Below are 21,225 nucleotides of genomic sequence, written 5' to 3'. Positions count from 1 at the left end.
ATTAACTCATTTGAAGTACCTTGCGAAGGAGAAAGATGGGGAAGCAAGTTGGCTGTGTGCATTACCTTGGGTTTCATATATAAGTCGTGTGCTGTTCGTGACAGATGAAATATTGGGACAGATTACATTATTACAGATATTATTCATTTGAGGGTCCATGCGTGGAGAAAAGTGAATCAGCTAGATAGCTGTGTGCATTAACCCTTGCCCATGCTCAAAGGTGTGCCATACGGGACACTCATCCTCAGACCATACTGTCGTAGGTCATACAAACATCATATGATTCATAAATTCTATATTTTCTGTGTCTTGTTTAGTTAGCACATTCCTGTAAGGATTCTGCTCAGTCCATGCCGGGTTTTGCTGCGGTTCGGGTTTTCCAACTCACTTGCCCTTTCTGCTCACTGTGGCCATTTTGGGTACTTGCAGCCTGCTATATAGTGGCAGTCGCCGTGCAAAGTTCTTACGTTTGCAGCTCTTTTTGGTCTTTGTAGTCACGCTTTACCCTTTTGCCTGTTTTGATTCCCCTGTTGCTGACCCCGAACTGTGACCCCGACCTCGCTGTTTTCTGCCTGCCCTGACCTCTGCCTTTCTCCTGGACTTTGCAACTATGCCGCCAGCCCTGACCCCTGCTTACCGAGAACGGATAATCTTACAGGACTCTGTCCCTGGGCTCTGGTCGGTTTATTTGCGTCCCTACCTCAGCCCTGCGGGCCCGTTTCCTGATTTGAGACGAGCACCGTGTCAATTTCATGGAAACTGAGATCTTCAGCAGCCAAATGTATCCTAGTACTGTAGGTCAGTTGTCACAATTACACTATTGGAGTTATGTATCAAGTGCTGAAAACTGGAGTACTGCTCCAAAAACAGAGTCATTTTGACTTTACGTTATTTTGCGCCAATTTAATTGAGTTTCATTGGTCAAATTTTGCTCCACCTTTAAAGGACCCGCTATATGTGGTGCAAGGGGTCTTTGGAGCTGAACCGCTTTAACATTCAGCTCTGGGAACTCCTTGCTTCCCGAGATACTTCCATAGGTGATGCCATAATTGCCATTTTGTGTTGATACACAAAAAATAAAGGTGCATTTCCGTCAAAGGATTTTATTTCAGTGTTTTGGAGGGTTATAATAGGCATTGTTCGGGGCAAAATGTGCGCCTTTAACGCATGTAGTACTCTTTTCATCAAATCCGTTCCAAATGGAGCAAATTGATCACTTTTGCTCCATGTTTTGGAGCAAATTGAACTATCTTTATACATATCCCTGCAGATGTCACACTTTATGCATTCCTACTGTATAATTAGAATGGTCAGGGTCGTCTCAGTGCTTATGCACATGTGGCAGAGCAGGGCTACATGCTATTGCAGTGAATCACTGGGAACGTGTTTGTATTCAACAAAGCAAAGTGTACAAGCATGTCTTAAAGAAGTCTACAATTAAATTACTTCTTGTACTAAAACGTTCTAGCCATATTGGTCCTGCAGAAGTTTTGGCAGTTGTTGCGACTTGTAATGGAACAACAAGAAATGTCTTCATCGATGTAAGAGTATACAGCGTTTTCAAAACATGTTGTGTCTATCAAAATGCAGATGAAGAAAAGACCTGTACAAACTGCATTAGCCATGAACAAATATCCTATTTGTCCACTAAAACGTTTCCCAATTTACAATGAATCTAAATTCATTACTACAAAAATACAATGTAATATTTGTGGGCTGTAGGATTCATTGTATTAATGTATGTTAAAAGATGAAATCCAGTTATGTCCGTGGTGCGCAAACTAGGGGGCACGGCGGTTATAGAGGCCCCGCGCTGAGAGCACGAGTCCTCTTTAAATTTACTTACCGGCTTCAGTCCACGCGTTTCCATGGCAACGCGGCGTCAAATGATGCAAGTTACCATGGAGATATGACATCACATGACCCCGCAGCGTAATTTGACGCTTCTTTGGAGGTAAGGGGGGCGTGACCGAGTAGGAGAGCAGGCAGGGGGGGGGCACAGCGCAGGAAGTTTGCGCACCCCTGAGTTATGTCATGCTGGTAGATCCCCTCAACATGTTTAGACAGTCTTCAAAACATATGGCAAGGAAAGATCCAGGTGGGTATGTGTCAAGTTGGTGCAATCTGCTACAAAACATAGAGCAAACATATTTAATCTGTATCCAGTGCACCTGCATATTTAATCTGCATCCAGTGGCATATGTATGAATCTTGGTAATCTTGCATCTTACATTTGGTGTAACGCCACCTAAGACCCAGCAGTTTTATTTGTTGCAAAGGAAAACTGCACAATTATAGATCATTACTGTATATTACAGTATAATAATTATGTAATTTTGATACATCTTCTAATATAGGGTGGACTATCCACTCACCTAACTCCTCCTATAATAACTCCCTGTAACAGGGACTTACCCCTGTTGAAGAAACGATCTCTAAAATCCAGCAGGGATCTGGTTACGTGCAGCAGGCAATTAACCAGACTCCACCTGGCCAATTAAGTCTGTAAGAAAAGCCTCATGTGAGACATAGGAGAGGGATTTCTTAGCTCACATTTGGGCTGACACAGGAAAGCAGAGAAGCCTGCACACACACACTGTCTTGAACACAAAGGTGTGCGGAGATCAAGACACCCAGACACCTATATTTCCTGGATACAGAGGACCCAGGAACCTGCCAGAGACTGACATGGAGGGGCCACCTGCTTAAAGTACTTCCTGAGACTTTGGGGTGATAGGCTGTTAATGGGAATATCCCTCCAGTTATGCAGATAGGGTCTGGAGAAGTAAGTTAGCCCTTACAAAGGGATAGGGGTGTGTTATTTTGTTGTTTTTGTATGTTTTGCCTGGATAATGGAACAGGCTCAATAAAGCCAAGATATATTTGACCCTAATCGTTCTCCATTATATGAACCACTGCACACATCTCTTACACTCCCCAAAGTGTCAACTGGTGCAAGTAGAGCAAAAATGGAGAAAAATCTAAATGACTCAATTTGCACCTGTTTTTGCAACACTGAATACATATTTCCCTCAGTTCAACAAAGTTCTTCCATACCTGAATACTGAAGGTAACAGACAGCAGTTGGTTTGTTGGCTACGGACATCTGTTTCTGAGGAATGCTGGGAGCTAAGGTATTTAAAGGATAATCTTTTCTCATTCCACTAAAAAGTAAAAGACAAAATATTAAAAAAAAAAAAAAAAAAAAAAGAAGAAGATTGGTCATACACATTTTTTATTTTCAAACACATTTATAATTAAAGCAAACACAGGCACATACAAAATATATAGTGCTTTCAAAGTGTCCACAAACAAAACAAGATTAGTAATAAGAAAATGAAAATAATTGAGCGTCAATTTTCAAAATCTCCATTATGCTTTCAGATATTTACTTTAACTTTATACTAGAGGAGTAGTCGACAATTTGAGACATTTTCTATGTATGTCTTTATTTATATAGCGCCATTAATGTACATAGCTATTCACAGTAGTAATACACGTGACAATCATATAAATAACAAATAATACAAATAACAGATCATGGGAATACGTGCTTCAGACATAAAAGTAACATTGTAGAAGAGGAGTCCCTGCTCCGAAGAGCTTGCAATCTAATTGGTGGGGAGAACGTACAAAGACAGTAGGAGGCATTCTGGTAAGTGCGTTTGCAGGGGGCAAAGCTTTATGTATCGTGTATAGTATTAGCCACGGTGCTATTCATATGCTTCTTTAAGGAAGTGTGTCTTAAGTTGGGTCTTAAAGGTGGATAGAGAGGGTGTGAAAAAATATTCTCTACGGTGCTGCGTAGGAACCTTCTCTCGTACTTTGGATGATCACCTCCGGAGGCCGTTTAACCCACTCTTAAAGTGCTGGACAGGAAAAGAAGAGCAGCTCGGAGGAGAAGTAATTGAGTCAGACACCAGTGAGCGTTGTCAAAAACCTCTCCTGTTTATTAATAGTTTACAGTCAGGTTATATAGGCAAGCGAGTGTAGAAAAAACACGTATACGTGAGAAACTTACTTCCCTTTATGTTTATCTAGAAAGTGACAGCTGGAAAGTTACGATTTGGGAACTAGCCTAACTGCCCGATCATGGGGCAGTCTAGGAAGCATCATAATTCTTGTTGTTAAGACATTTCATTGTTTAAGACATTTCGTAAATTCAGGCTCAGCACGGCTGGCTAAACTTCCGGTTTCTACATGGTGAAATAAGTCTGAACAAACATAGTTCAGTAGTTCGGCCACCATTAAGTGGGTAAAAGTTTAGTTCAACATCTGACTCAAAAGCACAATGGCATAATGGCATAATGAGTACTTAATGGTTATATAGCAGCCAAAATGGAGTCCCCCCTTGATACACACATTATCAGGGTGCTAGTTGGTTATTGAGGGGAAGGGCATTCCAGAGCTGCAGGGCAGTCAGTGAGAAAGGTTTAAGGTGGGAGAGGGCTTTAGATACAAAAGGGGTAGAGAGAAGACATCCTTGAGCAGAACGCAAGAGTCGGGATGGTGCATAGCGAGAAATTAGGGCTGAGATGTAAGGAGGAGCAGAAGAGTGTAAAGTTTTAAAACTGAGGAGGAGAATTGAGTGCGAGATGCGGGATTTGATAGGAAGCCAGGAGAGTGATTTCAGCAGGGGAGACGCTGAGACAGATTTAGGAAAAAGTAGAGTGATTCTGGCAGCAGCGTTTAGGATAGATTGTAGGGGAGACAGGTGAGAGGCAGGAAGGCCGGACAGCAGGAGGTTACAGTAATCGAGACGGAAGAGAATGAGGGCCTGAGTCAAAGTTTTAGCAGTCGAGTAACAGAGGAAAGGGCGTATCTTTGTTATATTGCGGAGGAAAAAGCAACAGGTTTAAGATACGTTTTGAATATGAAAGGTGAATGTGAGAGAGGAGTCGAGTGTGACCCCAAGGCAATGTACTTAGAGGTTAATGATCACAAGTACTGTATCAAAGTAACACTCGGCTACTAAGTGGAATAAATAAGTACAAAGCTGCAGGGTTGAAATATGAAATGCAAATGTGATTAATTCAATGGCTTTGTCACTTAACAGTCAGGTTGCATTCACTAAATGTGTCCATTATGACATGCTATATATCATGCTTGCACTCTAACGCCTACCTTGTGAAATTCTTCTTTACCTTTGACAGCTCATCAGCTTTCTTGATGTTGGATTTTGGAGAAAACATAGTAACTCTAGTGGTATATAAACAAAGTACGTTTTAGATTGTTATATACTTATACAATATGTATATATTGTTTTAGAAGAGATAGCACTTTTTTCAATGTGAAATTGATGTGCATATAAATACATGTATATGTAAATATTTTTACATTTTTTCAATAAAGAAAACTCTCAGGGTTTAATGTCTCAGGATTAAATGTTACAGAATGGCTACTTATAATTCACTAACTCCATTGTTGATGCAATGCAGCTTTGGGAATAGGGTATAGTTTCACTCTAGTATAATTTTCAGCATAGTAAAAAAAAAAAATCAAAGAAAGGAATATGCTAATTTAAGTGGAAATCACTGAAGCACAGTTAAAATTCTATTACTATATTATTATTTATTTCTATATAGCCCAGATGCTACAGTACAAAACGATTCAAACTATGTTGTAAACTATCAGTACAGATACAAAACTATAGACATAAATTGGAAAATGTGAGTGTCTCTGCCCTGGAGTGCTGCTGTCGACTTTCAATTTGTGTTTTTCATTCCACATAACTTTGCTCTATTAATGGCCATAACAGATTCTCACTCTTTATCATTACTTGACAAATTACAGTGCCAATTAAGGTTATGGCCACAGCCAGAATTAAAATGCATAGTCTGTAAATGCAATTTTAAACTAGTTATCTTTTATTTTTCTAGAATGAACGCCATGCTTTTTGAACTTGCCACTAATATCGGACAGGTCAAGTCAAGAAATCAGAAGTCCTGGAGGATAAGACTTCAATTTACCTTATCTATAATAATTAAAGAGCGTGTGTCAGAACTATAACTCCAGGATCATGAAACCTAGACACCCAAAAATTTGCATGCATACAAAGGAGACCCTAGGGATGTGCACCTGGGGGTCATTTTTTTTGTTCTCCTGTTTTTCATTGCTTCGCCGCTGATTGGTTCTTCCCTCTCCATGTGGCTGCTGATTAGCCTTTGTTTTCCGCGTTGAGCTAGCAGCCTTCCGGACATTCCTTAGGGGGAGAGCGTAGGCCGCGGAGGTGGGGGTGCAAGAGAGGGAGGGGGATATATGGGGTGGAGGAGGGGGAGAGAGGTTGGGGTAAAAGAGAGTGAGGGGGGAGTGAGAGAGGGGATTGAGAGGGAGAAAGAGAGATAGGGGGAGAGAAATACATGGGAGAGTGGGAGAAATACATGGGAGGGGGAGGATGAGAGAAGGGATTGTGAGAAGTGGGGATGTAAGGCTGTGTCCATGCTGCTGCAGACCGTGCGGAGGTGTCTGCGCGTGGGTCGATCCCATTGCCTTAAGGCATTGATCGCGCCCATAGACCACGCGGGCGACAGCAGGAGAGGGCACACGTTGCGTGAGGAATCAGTTGAAACTGATTTCTTGGCCCGACGGGCAGGTCACGTGAGTGGTTCGCCCCAAGAGGGTGAACCAGCTCTGTGATGTCACACGCCCCTAGATACGCCCCCAACGGTGCATCTAGCATGTCCAAATAACGCACCCGCTTCATGGAAGGTTCCTTAGGACAGAAGACTGCTTAGAAAATATAGCCTCCCATATTCATAAAATGCGCATTTTACAGCATGAAAATACAGAGCCGTTACAGACATAACTAGACATGAAGAAAAAACGTTCTATTGGCACAATGGAGAAACCTACGGTACACTGTAAAGAGCTCACAGATGCATTAGAGAAACCTACGGTACACTGTAAAGAGCTCACAGATGATCCTTTTTATGTTCGAATAAGAGAAATACACATTCCTTTAATATCTCACAATTTGGAGGACGTCACAATAATGTCATGAGGTATTAAGTATTTGAATCTGGCACATCAGAGGTTAATTTTTGACCTTGCATAGTTTTGTGTGCCGATCTAGGGATAAGAGTGTATCCAGTGGGGGTCTGGTTTTGCCAGTGGGGGATTGAAATATGGCGTCACAATTCTTCTCTGACAGGGTATATAAACAGAAACCGCCTAATGTATCTTGAAAGGAATTCTTGGGTGTACTTAAAGCTGCAGTTCAGTCTTTTTTTTTTTAATTAATTTTTTTACTTCAATAGTTTCATGTGGGCAATCTCTAATTACCTAAAGAACTGCATAGCTGCCGGTCAATTCGTTCTCTGTCTATTGCTCAGCAAAGTTAGGCGACATCTTTAAATATGGGGAATGTAAATCGTTGCTATAGGAACAAGCATGCTTGTTAAAATAGAATACAAGAAAATTGGTCTTTCAAAGTTGTTTTTTTTAAAACAGAAAATGCTAAAAGTATTTTTTCTTACTACAGAACTGATTTATTAAAAAAAACACACATGTAGGATATTGCATGAACTGCAGCTTTAAGAATAACAGAGACATGTGATGAACAGGTCACCATTCAGTTTGAGGTCTATACTAGAAATAAAATAGGACAGGGCTTAGATTACAGAATACGATTATTACAAGAAGATACAATATAAAATGCAGGCAGTTTCTTAAAATATGTATCAGAGGTTTTGGGGAGCGCATGTATCACCATACTGTATGTGAAATGAAGCAGATAAATACTACATAGTGTAATATGCTTCAAAAGGTTTTACATTCTAGGAGTTTAGCAAAATGGGGACTCACAATATCTCATATAAAAAACAGCATATTCCACAATAAATATGGCTCTGGATAACCAATCTTGGCTTCTCTGGTAAGTAGATGATGGTGGTCTGGGTGTGATGTCTCCTCAATAAAACAGAAATTATGCCATAGTGCAGCGGTGCGCAAACTATGGGGCGCGCCCCCCCGGGGGGGCGCAAGATTATTGAGGGGGGCGCAGGCGCCGGGCAACGTTGTGTGTGTGTGCAGGCGGCCGTGTAGGTTTGCAGGCTGGCGGAGGTGACCGTGCCTGTGTGCGGGCGGGTGGGGGGCGCCGTGCGGGTGTGTAGGCGAGTGCACCAGTGCCGGTGTCCGGGCAGGCACACATGATAGCGCGCGCGCACGAGTTCGCGGACAACAAGGTCTGCGGAGGTACGGCGGCTGCCAGTGGTTCCTAAGAGGCCAGGAGGAGGAGCACGCCCCAGCGCTCTGACATCACCTCCTGGTGTCTGCTAAGCGCTCTGGACCTGCTCTCCTCTGCTGGCTGTGACCCGATTACTGACACAGTTGGCTGCATTGTCAGTAAGACTCCTCTGCTGGCTGCTATCTGATTCCTGGCACAGCTGACAGGTACTGTCGCGGCCGAGTTTATTCGAGCATTTGCCCGGTCTCGGCCGCGACAGTAACCGGGCGCGCGCCGGGGTGTCCCGAACGCGTGCCGAAGCCTCGGAGGAGCGGCCCTCCGATCGGGGCTTCTCCCTCGCCTCTCCGTGTCCGCCGGGCCCCCCGGAACTCCCCACCGCCGTCCCATAGATCACGGCACACCAGGGCTCCCTCGGGGAGCCCTGGGCATGCGCGCAGAGGGCGCAGGCACCCGATGAAGCGTGACCGCGCATCGGTGACGCGTGGCACGCCGAGGGAGTGGGGCTAGCAAGCCGGGGCATCCCCCGACTTGCGGAACTAGCCCTGCTCAAATAAATCGTGTCGGTAGTGTAGGCTGCACTGTCAGTGAAACTATAAATGTAATAAAATAATTAACAGAAAGTAAAATCACAACATTAAAAACAAAAATAAATAAATAATACATTAGTCCTCGACCAGGGTGGCGCTGAGCGGGTGGGCGTACTTACGCTGGCCGCGGTGGCCAGCGCGAGCGAGCTCCTGCGCCTGCTCGGCGCTTAACAGCTTGCAGAGCAAACTTGATTTTGCTGCTCGCAAGCGCGTCACGTGAGCGGTTCGCCCAATGAGGGCGAACCAGCTCCGTGACATCGTTGCTGTGCCCCCAGATGAGCGCGCAGCTAGCCGGACACGAATCGACCAGGCACGCTTGCGAGCAGCAAAATGAAATTTGCTTGCTCTTCAAGCAGCTAAGCGCCGAGCGTGAGCATACCCGCCCGCTCAGCGCCACCCTGGCCGAGGCCTAATAAAGATAGGTAGTAGTGGATGACACCAGGGAAAGCAAATGTGTGAAGGAAAAAAGGGAGGGGAAGGAATAAAAGAGGGGAGAGGGAAGGGAGGTAGCAAAGGAGTGATAAATGCCCCCCCACCCCCCAAATATGGTCCTTGCGCGGCCACGTGCAAATGTGCACGCCGCCGTGTGCACTCCTGCAGCCCAAGTGATTTGTAAACTTTGATTCAGGAGATTGTAGACGCATGGCGGAAGTGTCACGAAGCTGGTTCACCCTCATTGGCTGAACCAGCTTGTGCGTCGCGTCACACGGCAGATGCCTGAAAATACACAATTTATCTTTTCAAAACGCTACTGCGCCAACGCGCCTCTCCACTTGTAGGCGCGCAGGCACGGGGGTAGCTCCCATATGAAAATACAGCAGAGTGGTTTCCGGGCACACGCACACAAGCACGTTCATGCAGCGACGCTGGCACCATAATCCCAGCCTTAGATAAAATGAGCCGACCCAAGCCATGTTACTGCTTTCTAGGGTCACCTGATGCATTAATAATCCTGAGTGTCAGTTCCTGAGGAGCATGGTGCAGGGTTCAGGGGAAGTGTTCAGTCTTCATCCAGAGCCTTTATACACAGGAGGTCACCTGATTTCATTATCTGTAGTCTGACAGGTCCAAAGTTCAGCTGTTACATTTAATGAGTTAATAAAACATTACTCGGTGTCCCTTGGAGATTTTAGTGCATTCATGGTTCTCCCATCCCTGTCCTACTGTCTTCTGGGTTGCTATAACCTTGCAGTTCTACACGAACTTTACAGTCAATGGGGGATAATAATTAATGGTCTTAACTCTGGGACAAGGAGCGGCTTAGTGAGACACTGACTCTGGCACTGAGTTTGGAACAGGGGAACCTGGTTCAATTCCCGGTGTTGGCTTCTTTTGACCTTGGGCAAGTCACTTTATTTCCCTGTGTCTCAGGCACAAAAATATAGATTGTAAACTCTATGGGGCAGGGACTGTATCTGCAAAATGTCTCTGTAAAGCGCTATGTAAAATTAGTAGCACTATACAGGAACAAACTATTATTATAAGTAAGCATTAAGAATTTAAACAATATTAAAGAATCCATTTGCAGCATGTCTATTGACGTAAATAAAAAAGGGGTGAGAGATGAGAAGGGGATGAGGAGAATCTGCGTGTGATTGTCACATATGATATCATACAGTGTTGGGCTATATCAGTTTTTTCTCTTTATATAGCCACGGCCTTAATCACCTGATCTAATTGAAGCATCATCTGCGGCTCCGGATGAGTAAAACTTTTGGTACAGTTAGTTAAATATATTTTCTCCCTGAACATGGATAAGTGGCTTTTAAAGGCTGCTGTAAATGCTACAACTGCTACCTCATCAGATGATGGTCCATCCAAAAAAGTACAAAAGTTGCACAACATTGCTGAAAATACTAAAACAACAGAAAGGCCAAATGTGCAAATGGAATCTTTAAGTAGCAAAAGAAGAAAATATAAAGATGAATATCTTAAACTTGGATTTTCTTGGACAATGGTTAATCATGAGCAACGACCACAGTGTGTATTATGTTCTGAGATCTTGGCCAACGACAGTATGAAACCAAATAAACTCACACGCCACTTGGTTACCAAGCATCCAGAATACAAAGATAAAGATATTGCCTTTTTTAAGCGGCATGAAGAATCGCAGAAGGCAAGTGCAAGTGTCATGAATAAATATGTGACAGTATCATCAAAGGCTCAGAGGGCATCGTACGAAGTGTCTGAACTCATTGCACGGACAATGAAGCCATATAATATTGGTGAAACATTAGTGCTTCCGGCTGCAATAAAGATGTGTGAAATTATGCATGGTAGCAAATATGCTGAAGCCTTAAAATCCATACCGTTATCTCGTGACACAGTAAAGAGGCGCATTATAGATTTATCTAAGGACATTGAAATACAACTATTAATGCAAATTCAGCAAAGTGTTAAATTTGCAATCCAACTGGATGAAAGCACTGATATTGGTAACATGGCACAGCTACTCGTATTTGTGCGATATTGTTATGAAGGTGAAATCCTAGAAGAAATGTTGTTCTGCAAATCACTTGAAGGACACACTACGGGAGAAGATATCTTCAGTGTTGTGGAAGAATTTTTTAAGGCCAATGATCTGCTGTGGCATAATTGTGTTGGTGTGTGTACAGATGGTGCGGCTGCAATGATGGGACATAAGAAGGGTTTCAGAGCAAAGGTGCTAAGCATCGCACCTCATGTGAAATTCACACATTGCATGATACATCGTGAAGCTCTTGCTGCAAAAAAGCTTGAGCCCGAAGCTAATGATGCAATAAAAATAGTGAATTTTATTAAAGCTCGACCTTTACAGAGCAGGTTATTTTCCATTTTCTGTAATGAAATGGGCTCACAATATGACAGCCTCCTTTTGCATACCGAAGTTAGATGGTTATCACGAGGAAAGATTCTTCGCCGAGTCTTTGAGCTCAAGGATGAACTCCAACTTTACCTTTCAGATCACAACCCCACCTTGGCTGCAAAATTCTGCAACGAAAGATGGCTGCAAATTTTGTGTTACCTCAGCGATATTTTTGAAAAAATGAATGACTTGAATTCATCTCTACAAGGAAAAAATAGCAATATTTTATCAATGGGTGATAACATTTCAACTTTTTTACAAAAGCTCACACTGTGGAAGCATAAATATGAAGCAGGATCTTGCGAAATGTTTCAATGTCTCAGCGAATTCATAGAAGCCTCTAATGCTAATCCAAGAGAGATTGATTCTGTTATAAAAACACACCTTGAAAATCTCCACCAGAATCTCTCTGAGAGGTTCCGGGACTTGCAAACAGGGGAGCTTCACTGGATTGGGAATCCTTTTGACACCGATGTAGGAAGCACCCACCTACCACTTACTGATCAAGAAAAGTTGATAGAGTTATCAAACGACTCCACATTAAAAATAGAATTCAAAAAGAAAAGCCTTACAAGTTTTTGGGTCACCATGAAGAGAGAATATCCTGATATTTCTGCTAAGGCTATTGACGTGCTCTTGCCTTTTCCATCAACTTACCTGTGTGAAGCTACTTTCTCCAAATTAGCTACTTTAAAAAGCAAAAATCGTTCCCGTCTGGATGTGGAACCAGAGCTCAGAGTAGCAGTCTCTGGAATATCACCAAGGATGGATGTCATTACTGCCGGCGCTCAGGCTCATCCATCTCATTAAAGCAGCAATACTACATTGCCCTCCTTTTTTTGCTGTCCTTTTTGCTGTTATTTTAATATGATTGTTTTTTGTTTTTAAACATACTTAAATTGTAATGTTTAACTGTTTTAAAAATGTTGAAATATGTAAGTATTTAGACGTATTTGTATTTACATTGTATACCGTTTAATAAAGTTTTTTTTCACGTGATTTTGATTACATTAGGCAGGGGGGGCCCGAAAAATTTCATGGATGAAAAGGGGGGCTCGGCATAAAAAGTGTGCTCACCCCTGCCATAGTGCATAGATGCATAGTGTGGGACATGCTGTTTTTTATCTGAGGTATTGTGGGTCCCCATTTTGCTACACTCCTAGAATGTAAAACCTTTTGAAGCATATTACACTATGTAGTATTTATCTGTTTCATTTCACATATGGTGATACATGCGCTCCCCAAAACTTCTGATACATATTTTAAGAAACTGTCTGCATTTTATATTGTATCTTCTTGTAATAATCGTATTCTGTAATCTAAGCCCTGTCCTATTTGTATATTAAATCTAAAATTTAACAAGTAAATCTTGGGCTCTGATTGGACTTTGTACACTGTAAGGTAATTTACATTTTTGGACATATTTTGCAGATTTATGTCTATTAAGTGCATATTTTTCTTTAATAAACAGGGTCTAAAAACTCTGCGAATTAAATTTTTGAAAGTCCTTTGGTGGTGGCAGTGTTTGGAGATATTCTGTGATGGATTGAAGGAAGATGCATCATTTGTGGGACCTAGCGCAGATGAAGATTGGATCAGCTAGATAGCTGTTTGTATTAACCCTTGTCACATATACAAGTCACATGCTCACAGGTGTGCTGTTCGTGTATGGGGTTTTTCAGCATCTAAACATGGCTCTCTTTAATGATAAATATTCTAAATCTGTAAAGACGAGTATCCTCAATCACTCATCTGGTTTTTTTAAGATCATTGACCACCTAGAGGAATTAACAACATGCAATGCTTATTAAACGAATGAAAAATGTCTCATATATATATATATATATATATATATATATATATATATATATATATATATATATATATATATATATATATATATATATATATATATATATATATAGCCATGAAGGATACAATATGTATACATGCCCAGGGTTATTAAAAAGCGCTATTCCATAATAAAAGCACCAGAAGACACCTTACACTCTATTCACTAAGATGGGTCATAAGCAGTGGTGGGATTCTGCCGGTTCGCACCGGTTCGTGCGAACCTGTTACTAAAATTTCACAAGTTCGCCGAACACGGTGCTTATTTGTCTTACTGTACCTTCATTCGTGGGCGTATCTAACAGCATCTCCCTGCAAAGCCTCTCAATATGGTCTTGCGGTGTCAAATGGCGCCGCATTGCTATGCCAACGGGAACACGATGCAACGTAAGCGCATCACGTGATGTCCGTTGCTATGGCAATGAGATGCTACGTGACGTCACAACGTTACGCGGCGTCCGTTATGGCAACGTGGCGCCATTTGATGCCGTGCGGCCATTTTGAGAGGGTTTACAGGGAAATAGATGCCGGGAGATGCTGTTAGATGCTGCCCGCTGCCCAGGTAAGAATCGGTTGTTAAAAAAATGTAATCCCACCATACTCTTAAATGGAACTTCGTTTGCAGAACAAAGCAACATACAGTCGAATTATCTCCCTCACCTTGGTGCCACAGTGTAGCCAGATGACTTTACTTTATTGTGGAAAACAAGTGGTTGGTCCTTTATTGTGTTCTTTTCACCTACATAAAAAAAAAAAAAAAAAAAAAAAAACATTTGTATTATTATTAATGGAGATGCCCAACTTCCAAAAAAAAACCACAGAGTACATGCTAAAGCAGTGTTTTCCAATTAAAATAGGGAATGTTATAAAGACATTGTTCCCGCTGGTGTGTTATGGTAGGGTGCGTTATGATATTCTCCATCATAACTTTCATTGAATCCTACTGAAACTCTGTGGTATCCTAAGTTGTAAGGAGATATGTTCTGTAATCACTAGGAATAATAAGGCTGGCTACTTCTATAGCATAACCTCCTTCAATATTCTGTAACCTCAGGATTTTCTACACTGAACCTACTACATGATTACACTTCCATGATTATAATTTAATAGAAGTAATGTGGAATTTTTTACAAAATAGAATATGTTAAACAGGTTGCTATAGGATCACAAGTTGGTTCTCTAGGTAGAATGCGTTAATATTTGGACGTTTGCTGCTAGGATAGAAATAGAAGACAATGAGAGAATATGGCTAGAAAAAGAAAATAAATACCCGTATTGGTGGAAAATATGCACGGTGTCCCCATTATCAGACGCCAGAAAATACTGCATGCTCAATCTCTAAAGTGCTGAAGTAAATGCCATCAGGATTCCCTTTAATTTGAGATCAGTTTGATGAATGAAAGTACAAAATCAGAGGCCAGTACAGTTTAATAGTGACATGTTTAGCCTGGAGGAAGGAGTCTGTTACACCAGTTGATCATACAAGATAAATAACACCTTAATCACTATGTATATTAACTCTTGATAATAAATAGTCATAGCCAAAATGTGTGGGCATAACCAGCACTCTAACATTTTCTTTACTGCAATTATATGAACTTGTAACTGATTTGGCATTATCTGTGATACCAGGGAAAGTAAAAGGAAAACAGGTGGTAAGAGTAAGCTGTGCCTAATGGCTGTTAATGAAAGTCATGTGTCTAATACAAAAAAAATATATCTTTATGATGATGTCATTTGACATTGTAATACAATAATGGACATAAATCTGACACAATGTGACACAATTATTCAAACAGAGAAAGGGAACCAGTCCAGCCTGTTTCTTCCATCACATGCTAGTTACTACCGTATTCTTCCAGCATTCTCATGGAACAAATATGCAATATCTCATTCAATAAATCTTCAAACAAGACCATGTGAATTAACTCTATTTTAATTAGGCAGAGCAAATGTAACCACAGTACCACCAGGGGAGCTATGAATCAAACTAAACTATTAACACTGCACAGTGTGTCACTGAGAAACTATTGAGAGGCTGATTCTATCAATGAAAGGGCATTGCGTTAACTATAACGGCTGTTAGTGATTATGAGATGGAAGAGGCACCCTCCCTAATAGCACATATACACTAAAGTACGTTAATGTTAACGCAGAGACTTAAAGTTATGTTACTTCATAAAGATGTAGCCAGCTTTATATTACCTACTGATAATACAGAATATCAGCGTTTCCATAGGGTTTAATGGCAGCAACAACGCAGATTATCACAGAATATCCCACCCTAACATACCAGCTGGAGCAATAACCCTTGCTACATCTGAATATAAAGGTGGCATGTCTTCGATCTAGAACCTGGACATTAGAGGAAATACAGCCTATACTAGTGACATTGCTAGTAGAAGCCTATGCTAATGATATTATACAACGAACGTTGATTTTTTTCATATTATCGTTGTGGATATGCGTTATCCTCACGGAAAATAATGTCCGTCGCTCTCTTGGGTAACGTCATGCTATGAGCCCTGAGTTAGCAGAGCTTTGTGGCATTGGCTCCTAAATGGCTCTGTATTAACAAGTGCTTGTGGTTGACACAGTTTAACAAATAACCCCCGATGTGTCTCCTTTTCAAAATAACAACAGATAAATAGCTCTTTTTTAACTTAACTTACAGATGGTAGGGCAATCAGTTTTATTGTTGCCGAATCAACCAAGCGCATTTTTGCAACAAACATTCTGTAACTGTAAAATATATATATATATTTGCGCACTGCACAGATGTAGAAACCTTGTGAACTGGGTAGTCTGGAAAGCCACCCAAAAAATAACTTATTGCTGTAACACAGCTTCTTAATGGCCTGGAATACAAATGCCACTTGGTACAATTCCTAACAAAGTTCGTAAAAGCAATCATGGATAGTTTTGTGGTCAGATAACAGATTGCTTTTCCATTTCTGAGTACAATTGATCTAGTGTCTCACTTTAATTAAGTGTGATCATCGATCATTTAGAAAGTATTTTAACGCTTACATACCTCACTGGCACTCTCCCCATTTGTTTCCAAGAGGAATAGTTCTGGTTCCTTGGGTTACATTTTTGTGGTTATTTGGTATAAGCCTGTAAGGCATACTCATTCGCATGTCTCATTCCAATTGATGTGGAAATGTGACCAACGCACTTAAAACCAATGCATTAAAACAACTTTGTATTTTTAGAACACAAAGCTCCAAATTCCATCCTTTTTCAGTCATCCTTGTAATATAAAATGCAGCCAACCTCATCCATTCCTAAATACATATAAAATAGTTTAAATATACAGCTGGTGTGGTGCCACTTGAAAGAAAAGCCATTTGGCAAGTGTAACAAAGTGACCAAGAGCATGTCAGTTACCTCTGCAAGACAGTTAGCAACTACCAAAGCACTGCAAAGTCTATTGGACCAAAACTATGTAACGGGTGTTCCCTATGACTACCGCCGCTACTACTTGCTGTGCAACCTATGTGGCTCTCAGGAGCCTAAGCCTCCGCTTGGGGTACCTGGGGTACATCTTTATCATACATCTCTAGGTGCAACGCCTCCACCTGGGAGGGATCCCAACGGAGTGGGAGGAGGCCCTCACAGGAACAACCACACAACACTACCGAATATAAAACAGGACGGGCTTTACTGCATGGAAACACACAAATCACGTAACAGCATAACATCAAAACAGCATAACAGCATCATGCGCCACGGCGGACGCTAACCACACTATGCGTCACGGCGGACGCTACCACCTTTAGGCGTCACGGCGGACGCTATCACCTCTAGGCGTCACGGCGGACGCTATCACCTCTAGGCGTCACGGCGGACGCTAACCACCCACAATGTGACCCCACCCTGTGTCCAGTAACCCCCACCCAAATGTCTCGTGTTCTCGAAGTCAAATACCACTGTACATGTGTGTGTGTGACTGCGCAGCCACTATGTTTGGTGATAGGCCTGGTTGGTGCACGTGAGTTGCAGGTTACCTGCCCGGGCTCCAGCCACGGGTACCGCGATATAAATCCACACGATCCGACGGGGTCCTCCACACCGCGTGGGGTGAAAGTCCAGCGCGACAATGTCACTCCTTGTCACAGGGTCTTGGGTGGTATTCTGAGCCCAGAACCCACCTCACAGGGCCGCACGGCTTCAACACTGTGTCCCTGTCTATTCAACCAATAAATGGGGCAGTGTCCCTATCTAGGGCCTGTCCCTAAGCTCCACAAGCTAATAGAGGGCTCAGGACCTAACTGGGACCTTGGGGGCTGCTGGCCTAATGCAGAGGGTCACTCACCCCTGCATCCACCTCCTACCCCTAGCTGGTCCGGATCCTGAGTGCCTGCGTGGCTGCAAAACCCCGCGAAATGTAGCAATCTCTCCCCAGGCAAATCCCTCAGCCCTATTGGTTCCCTGGCGTCAGGTGTCTCTGCCCCTATGCACCCTGGGGGCTGGCATGCTCATCTCGCGCATGCGCGAACTATCTGGTCCTCCCGCGCTGGGTTGGGGCACTGCGCATGCGCAACAGCCCTAACATGGCGGCGCCCTGCTTCCCGAGCCGCCGGGCCGGTAGCAACGCGATCGCGGCCTTAGCGACGGCCCGATCGTGTCCCCGGCAACCGGCCTGCTCGCCGCTCGCGTCCCTAGCTACCAGGGATCGCTCCTTCGCGCGCGCGGCCCCCCCTCACTCCCTCGCACACAGCGTCTGCCGAAAGGGAGGAGGGGGTCAGCCATGACAGGGGGGAACCTGGCTACATCCTCCCCCTGGTGAGAACTCCAACGTCCTCGCTTGAACCACATAACCTTCCAACATGTACAAAAATTATATAATAAAAATGCAGTGTTAAAGTACAACTTAACGATTACTCTAAACGAGATTGTACAGTTCAACAAACATATTGATAACTGAGGCTAGCTTGGCTTTAGCTTGCTGCTGAGACTCATAGTGAGGTGCCCCTAATGAATCATAAGCCACTCTAGTGGGAGGGCGTCTCACTCTCTGACTCCTGCGAGTCTCAGTCTCCATTTCTTCCTCTTGAGACAGACCATCGTAGGCTTGAGGCCTAGACTCTCTGGCAGAGGGTGAACCAGTTTGGGGAAAGTCTCTTTGCAACTGAACATTGTCTCTTTGAGGCACAAAACTCGGAGTGGTAGGATCTAGTGATTGATTACTTGGTGAAAATTCCAATGGAGGTACTTTGTCAGCTGGCCCCTTACTTGTTGCGCCTTCGGGAGGTGCCCACCAGTCCCTGTTGGATGTTCCCTCCAAAGGATCCTGAATGGTCTCATCTATGGGGCCGGGATTCGCAATAGCCTCTTCAGGCTCACTGTCGTTCATTACTGTTTCTGTTTCAGGTTCACTCTCTCCCAGTTGGGAGATAGGTAACAAGTGGTTTCGGTGCCAAACTTTTACTGTGCCATTCACATCACGTATGCGATAAACAGGGAGGCCCGGCATTTGGGACTCTACTTGAAAAGGCCCCTCCCTCCAGCGATCAGCTAACTTGTGCTTGCCTGGAATCCCTAAGTTGCGTAGGAGAACTGTGTCTCCTGGTTGGAGCGCTCTATAGCGTACTTTGTGGTCGTACCGTCTTTTATTATTGGCATTCAGTCGAGCGGTGGCTCTTTCAGCTAACTGATAGGCACGGTGCAGACTGTCCTGGAGTCTCTGCACATATCGATAATGAGCCATGTTGGGTATCCCGTCGGTAGATACCCGTAGGCGGATGTCGATTGGCAGTCTGGCTTCTCTCCCGAACATCATGAAGTATGGGGTGTATCCGGTGGACTCGTGCCTAGTGCAATTGTAGGCATGCACCAAGGCCTCAACATGTTTACTCCATTCTCCTTTTTGGGAATTTTTCAGAGTGCCTAGCATGTCCAGCAATGTCCGATTAAATCTTTCAGGGAGCGCATCTCCCTCCGGGTGGTAGGGAGTAGTCCTGGACTTTTGAATGTTCAACAGTGTTAGCAACTCTTTGATCAGCTTGCTCTCAAAATCCCGTCCCTGGTCAGAGTGCATCCTGCTGGGCAGACCATAATGCACAAAATACTTCTCCCACAGCACTTTAGCCACTGTGGTAGCCTTCTGGTCCTTCGTGGGGAAGGCTTGAGCGTATCGAGTGTAGTGATCTGTCACTACTAGCACATTTCCTATACCCTTTGAATCTGGCTCTATGCACAAAAAGTCCATACAAACTAAATCCATAGGCCCAGCACTTTTGAGATGGCCCATTGGAGCAGCACGGGTGGGAAGGGTCTTCCTATGAATGCACCGTAGACATTTTCTGCAGTGTTGTTCAATTGACTCCCGCATCCTAGGCCAGAAGAACCGGTCTCGCACTAAACCCAAGGTCTTATCCACCCCCAAATGTCCATGGTCATCATGTAGTGATCTTAAAACGAGGCCTTGCATACGCCGAGGTAGAAATAGTTGTCGACGGTCAGGATGATTGTGGAATTGAACAACCCTATAGAGTAGGCCGTTATCCATCTCAAACTTATCCCATTCTCTCATGAGAAGACCCACATCCTCGCGAGGAGCCCGTTTCACCAGTGCAGAGTCATTTTTGTGTAGGGCCTCTCGGACAGCCTTAGCCACAGGATCATGTGTCTGTGCTAGTACCAGTTCCTTCACCGTGAAGATGACGTCTTGTGTTAGACCCATGCCATCAGGGTGGCAGTAAGCTTCTGGAAGGGCTTGAGGTCGACACCCTAAAGAATCCACTACTCGTAGCTCGGAGAATGCCACTCGGTCGTTTACAATAGCAGCAGTGGAACACATAGCTCTCATTCCTGGTCCTGGAATTTCTTCCCAAGGGCCATCGTCGGCGGTCTCGCCCAGTCCCGATCTCCTAGATAGAGCATCGGCTCCTATATTGAGAGGTCCAGGCTTATATTTCATAGAAAACTGGTAATTGGCGAGGGTGGCCAACCATCTGTGACCGGTCGCATCTAATTTGGCCGTGGTTTGTACATAGGTCAGCGGATTGTTGTCTGTTCGGACCTCGAAGGTGACCCCATATAGGTAATCATGTAGTTTGTCAGATATGGCCCATTTGAGGGCGAGGAACTCCAATTTGTGAACTGGATAATTCTTTTCACTGGGAGTCAAACTTCTACTTGCATATGCCACAGGACGAAGCCCAGTGGGGTACTTCTGGTGTAGCACAGCTCCCAATCCGTTGAGGCTGGCATCCACGTGCAGAATGTAAGGCTTCTCCGGGTCAGCATATGCTAGAACGGGAGCCTCTGTTAAACTCTTCTTCAGCCTCTTAAATGCTTCCTCACAAGCCGGCGTCCATCGATCCCCAAAGGGGGTCCTTGGGGGGGTCCTCTTCTGCTTGGGTTCCTCTGGATAGACCTTCAGCAGATCGTTCAGCACAGCTGCCTTCTTGGAGTATCCATCCACGAATCTTCTATAATATCCACAGAACCCGAGAAATGACCTCAGCTCCATCACATTCTCGGGTCTTGGCCAATTCACCACCGCCTCCACCTTGGCCGGGTCGGTGGCCACTCCGTCTGCGGACACGATATGACCCACATAAGTGACCGATGTTCGACAGAAGCGGCACTTATCCAATGAGAGCTTCAGGCCTTCTTTCCCTAAGCGATCCAATACTTTCATCAGCCTAGTCTCGTGTTCTTCAAGGGTGGCTCCGAACACAATTATGTCGTCTAGATAGACCAAACACTCACGCGGACACATATCTCCAATCGTCTTTTCCATAAGC

At 43.7% G+C, this 21,225-nt stretch overlaps 1 protein-coding gene across 2 annotated transcripts in view; it reads right to left on the bottom strand.

The window, feature by feature from the left end:
• WDR27 (WD repeat domain 27) overlaps positions 1–21,225 on the bottom strand; it is a 585,895-nt gene that overhangs the window by 446,264 nt on the left and 118,406 nt on the right. For both annotated transcript variants that reach the window (XM_075597051.1, XM_075597050.1), the window contains exons 14-16: positions 14,129–14,207; positions 5,125–5,199; positions 3,058–3,164 (exon numbers count right to left, since the gene is read on the bottom strand). In XM_075597051.1, the coding sequence (XP_075453166.1) occupies positions 3,058–3,164; positions 5,125–5,199; positions 14,129–14,207 (261 nt within the window). The remainder of the gene's footprint in view (positions 1–3,057; positions 3,165–5,124; positions 5,200–14,128; positions 14,208–21,225) is intronic.

Source organism: Ascaphus truei, chromosome 4 (assembly GCF_040206685.1).
Source record: "Ascaphus truei isolate aAscTru1 chromosome 4, aAscTru1.hap1, whole genome shotgun sequence".
Taxonomy (NCBI): domain Eukaryota; kingdom Metazoa; phylum Chordata; class Amphibia; order Anura; family Ascaphidae; genus Ascaphus; species Ascaphus truei.
The sequence above is the reverse complement of the archived record's forward strand: the minus strand, read 5'-3'. Positions and strand labels throughout refer to the sequence as shown.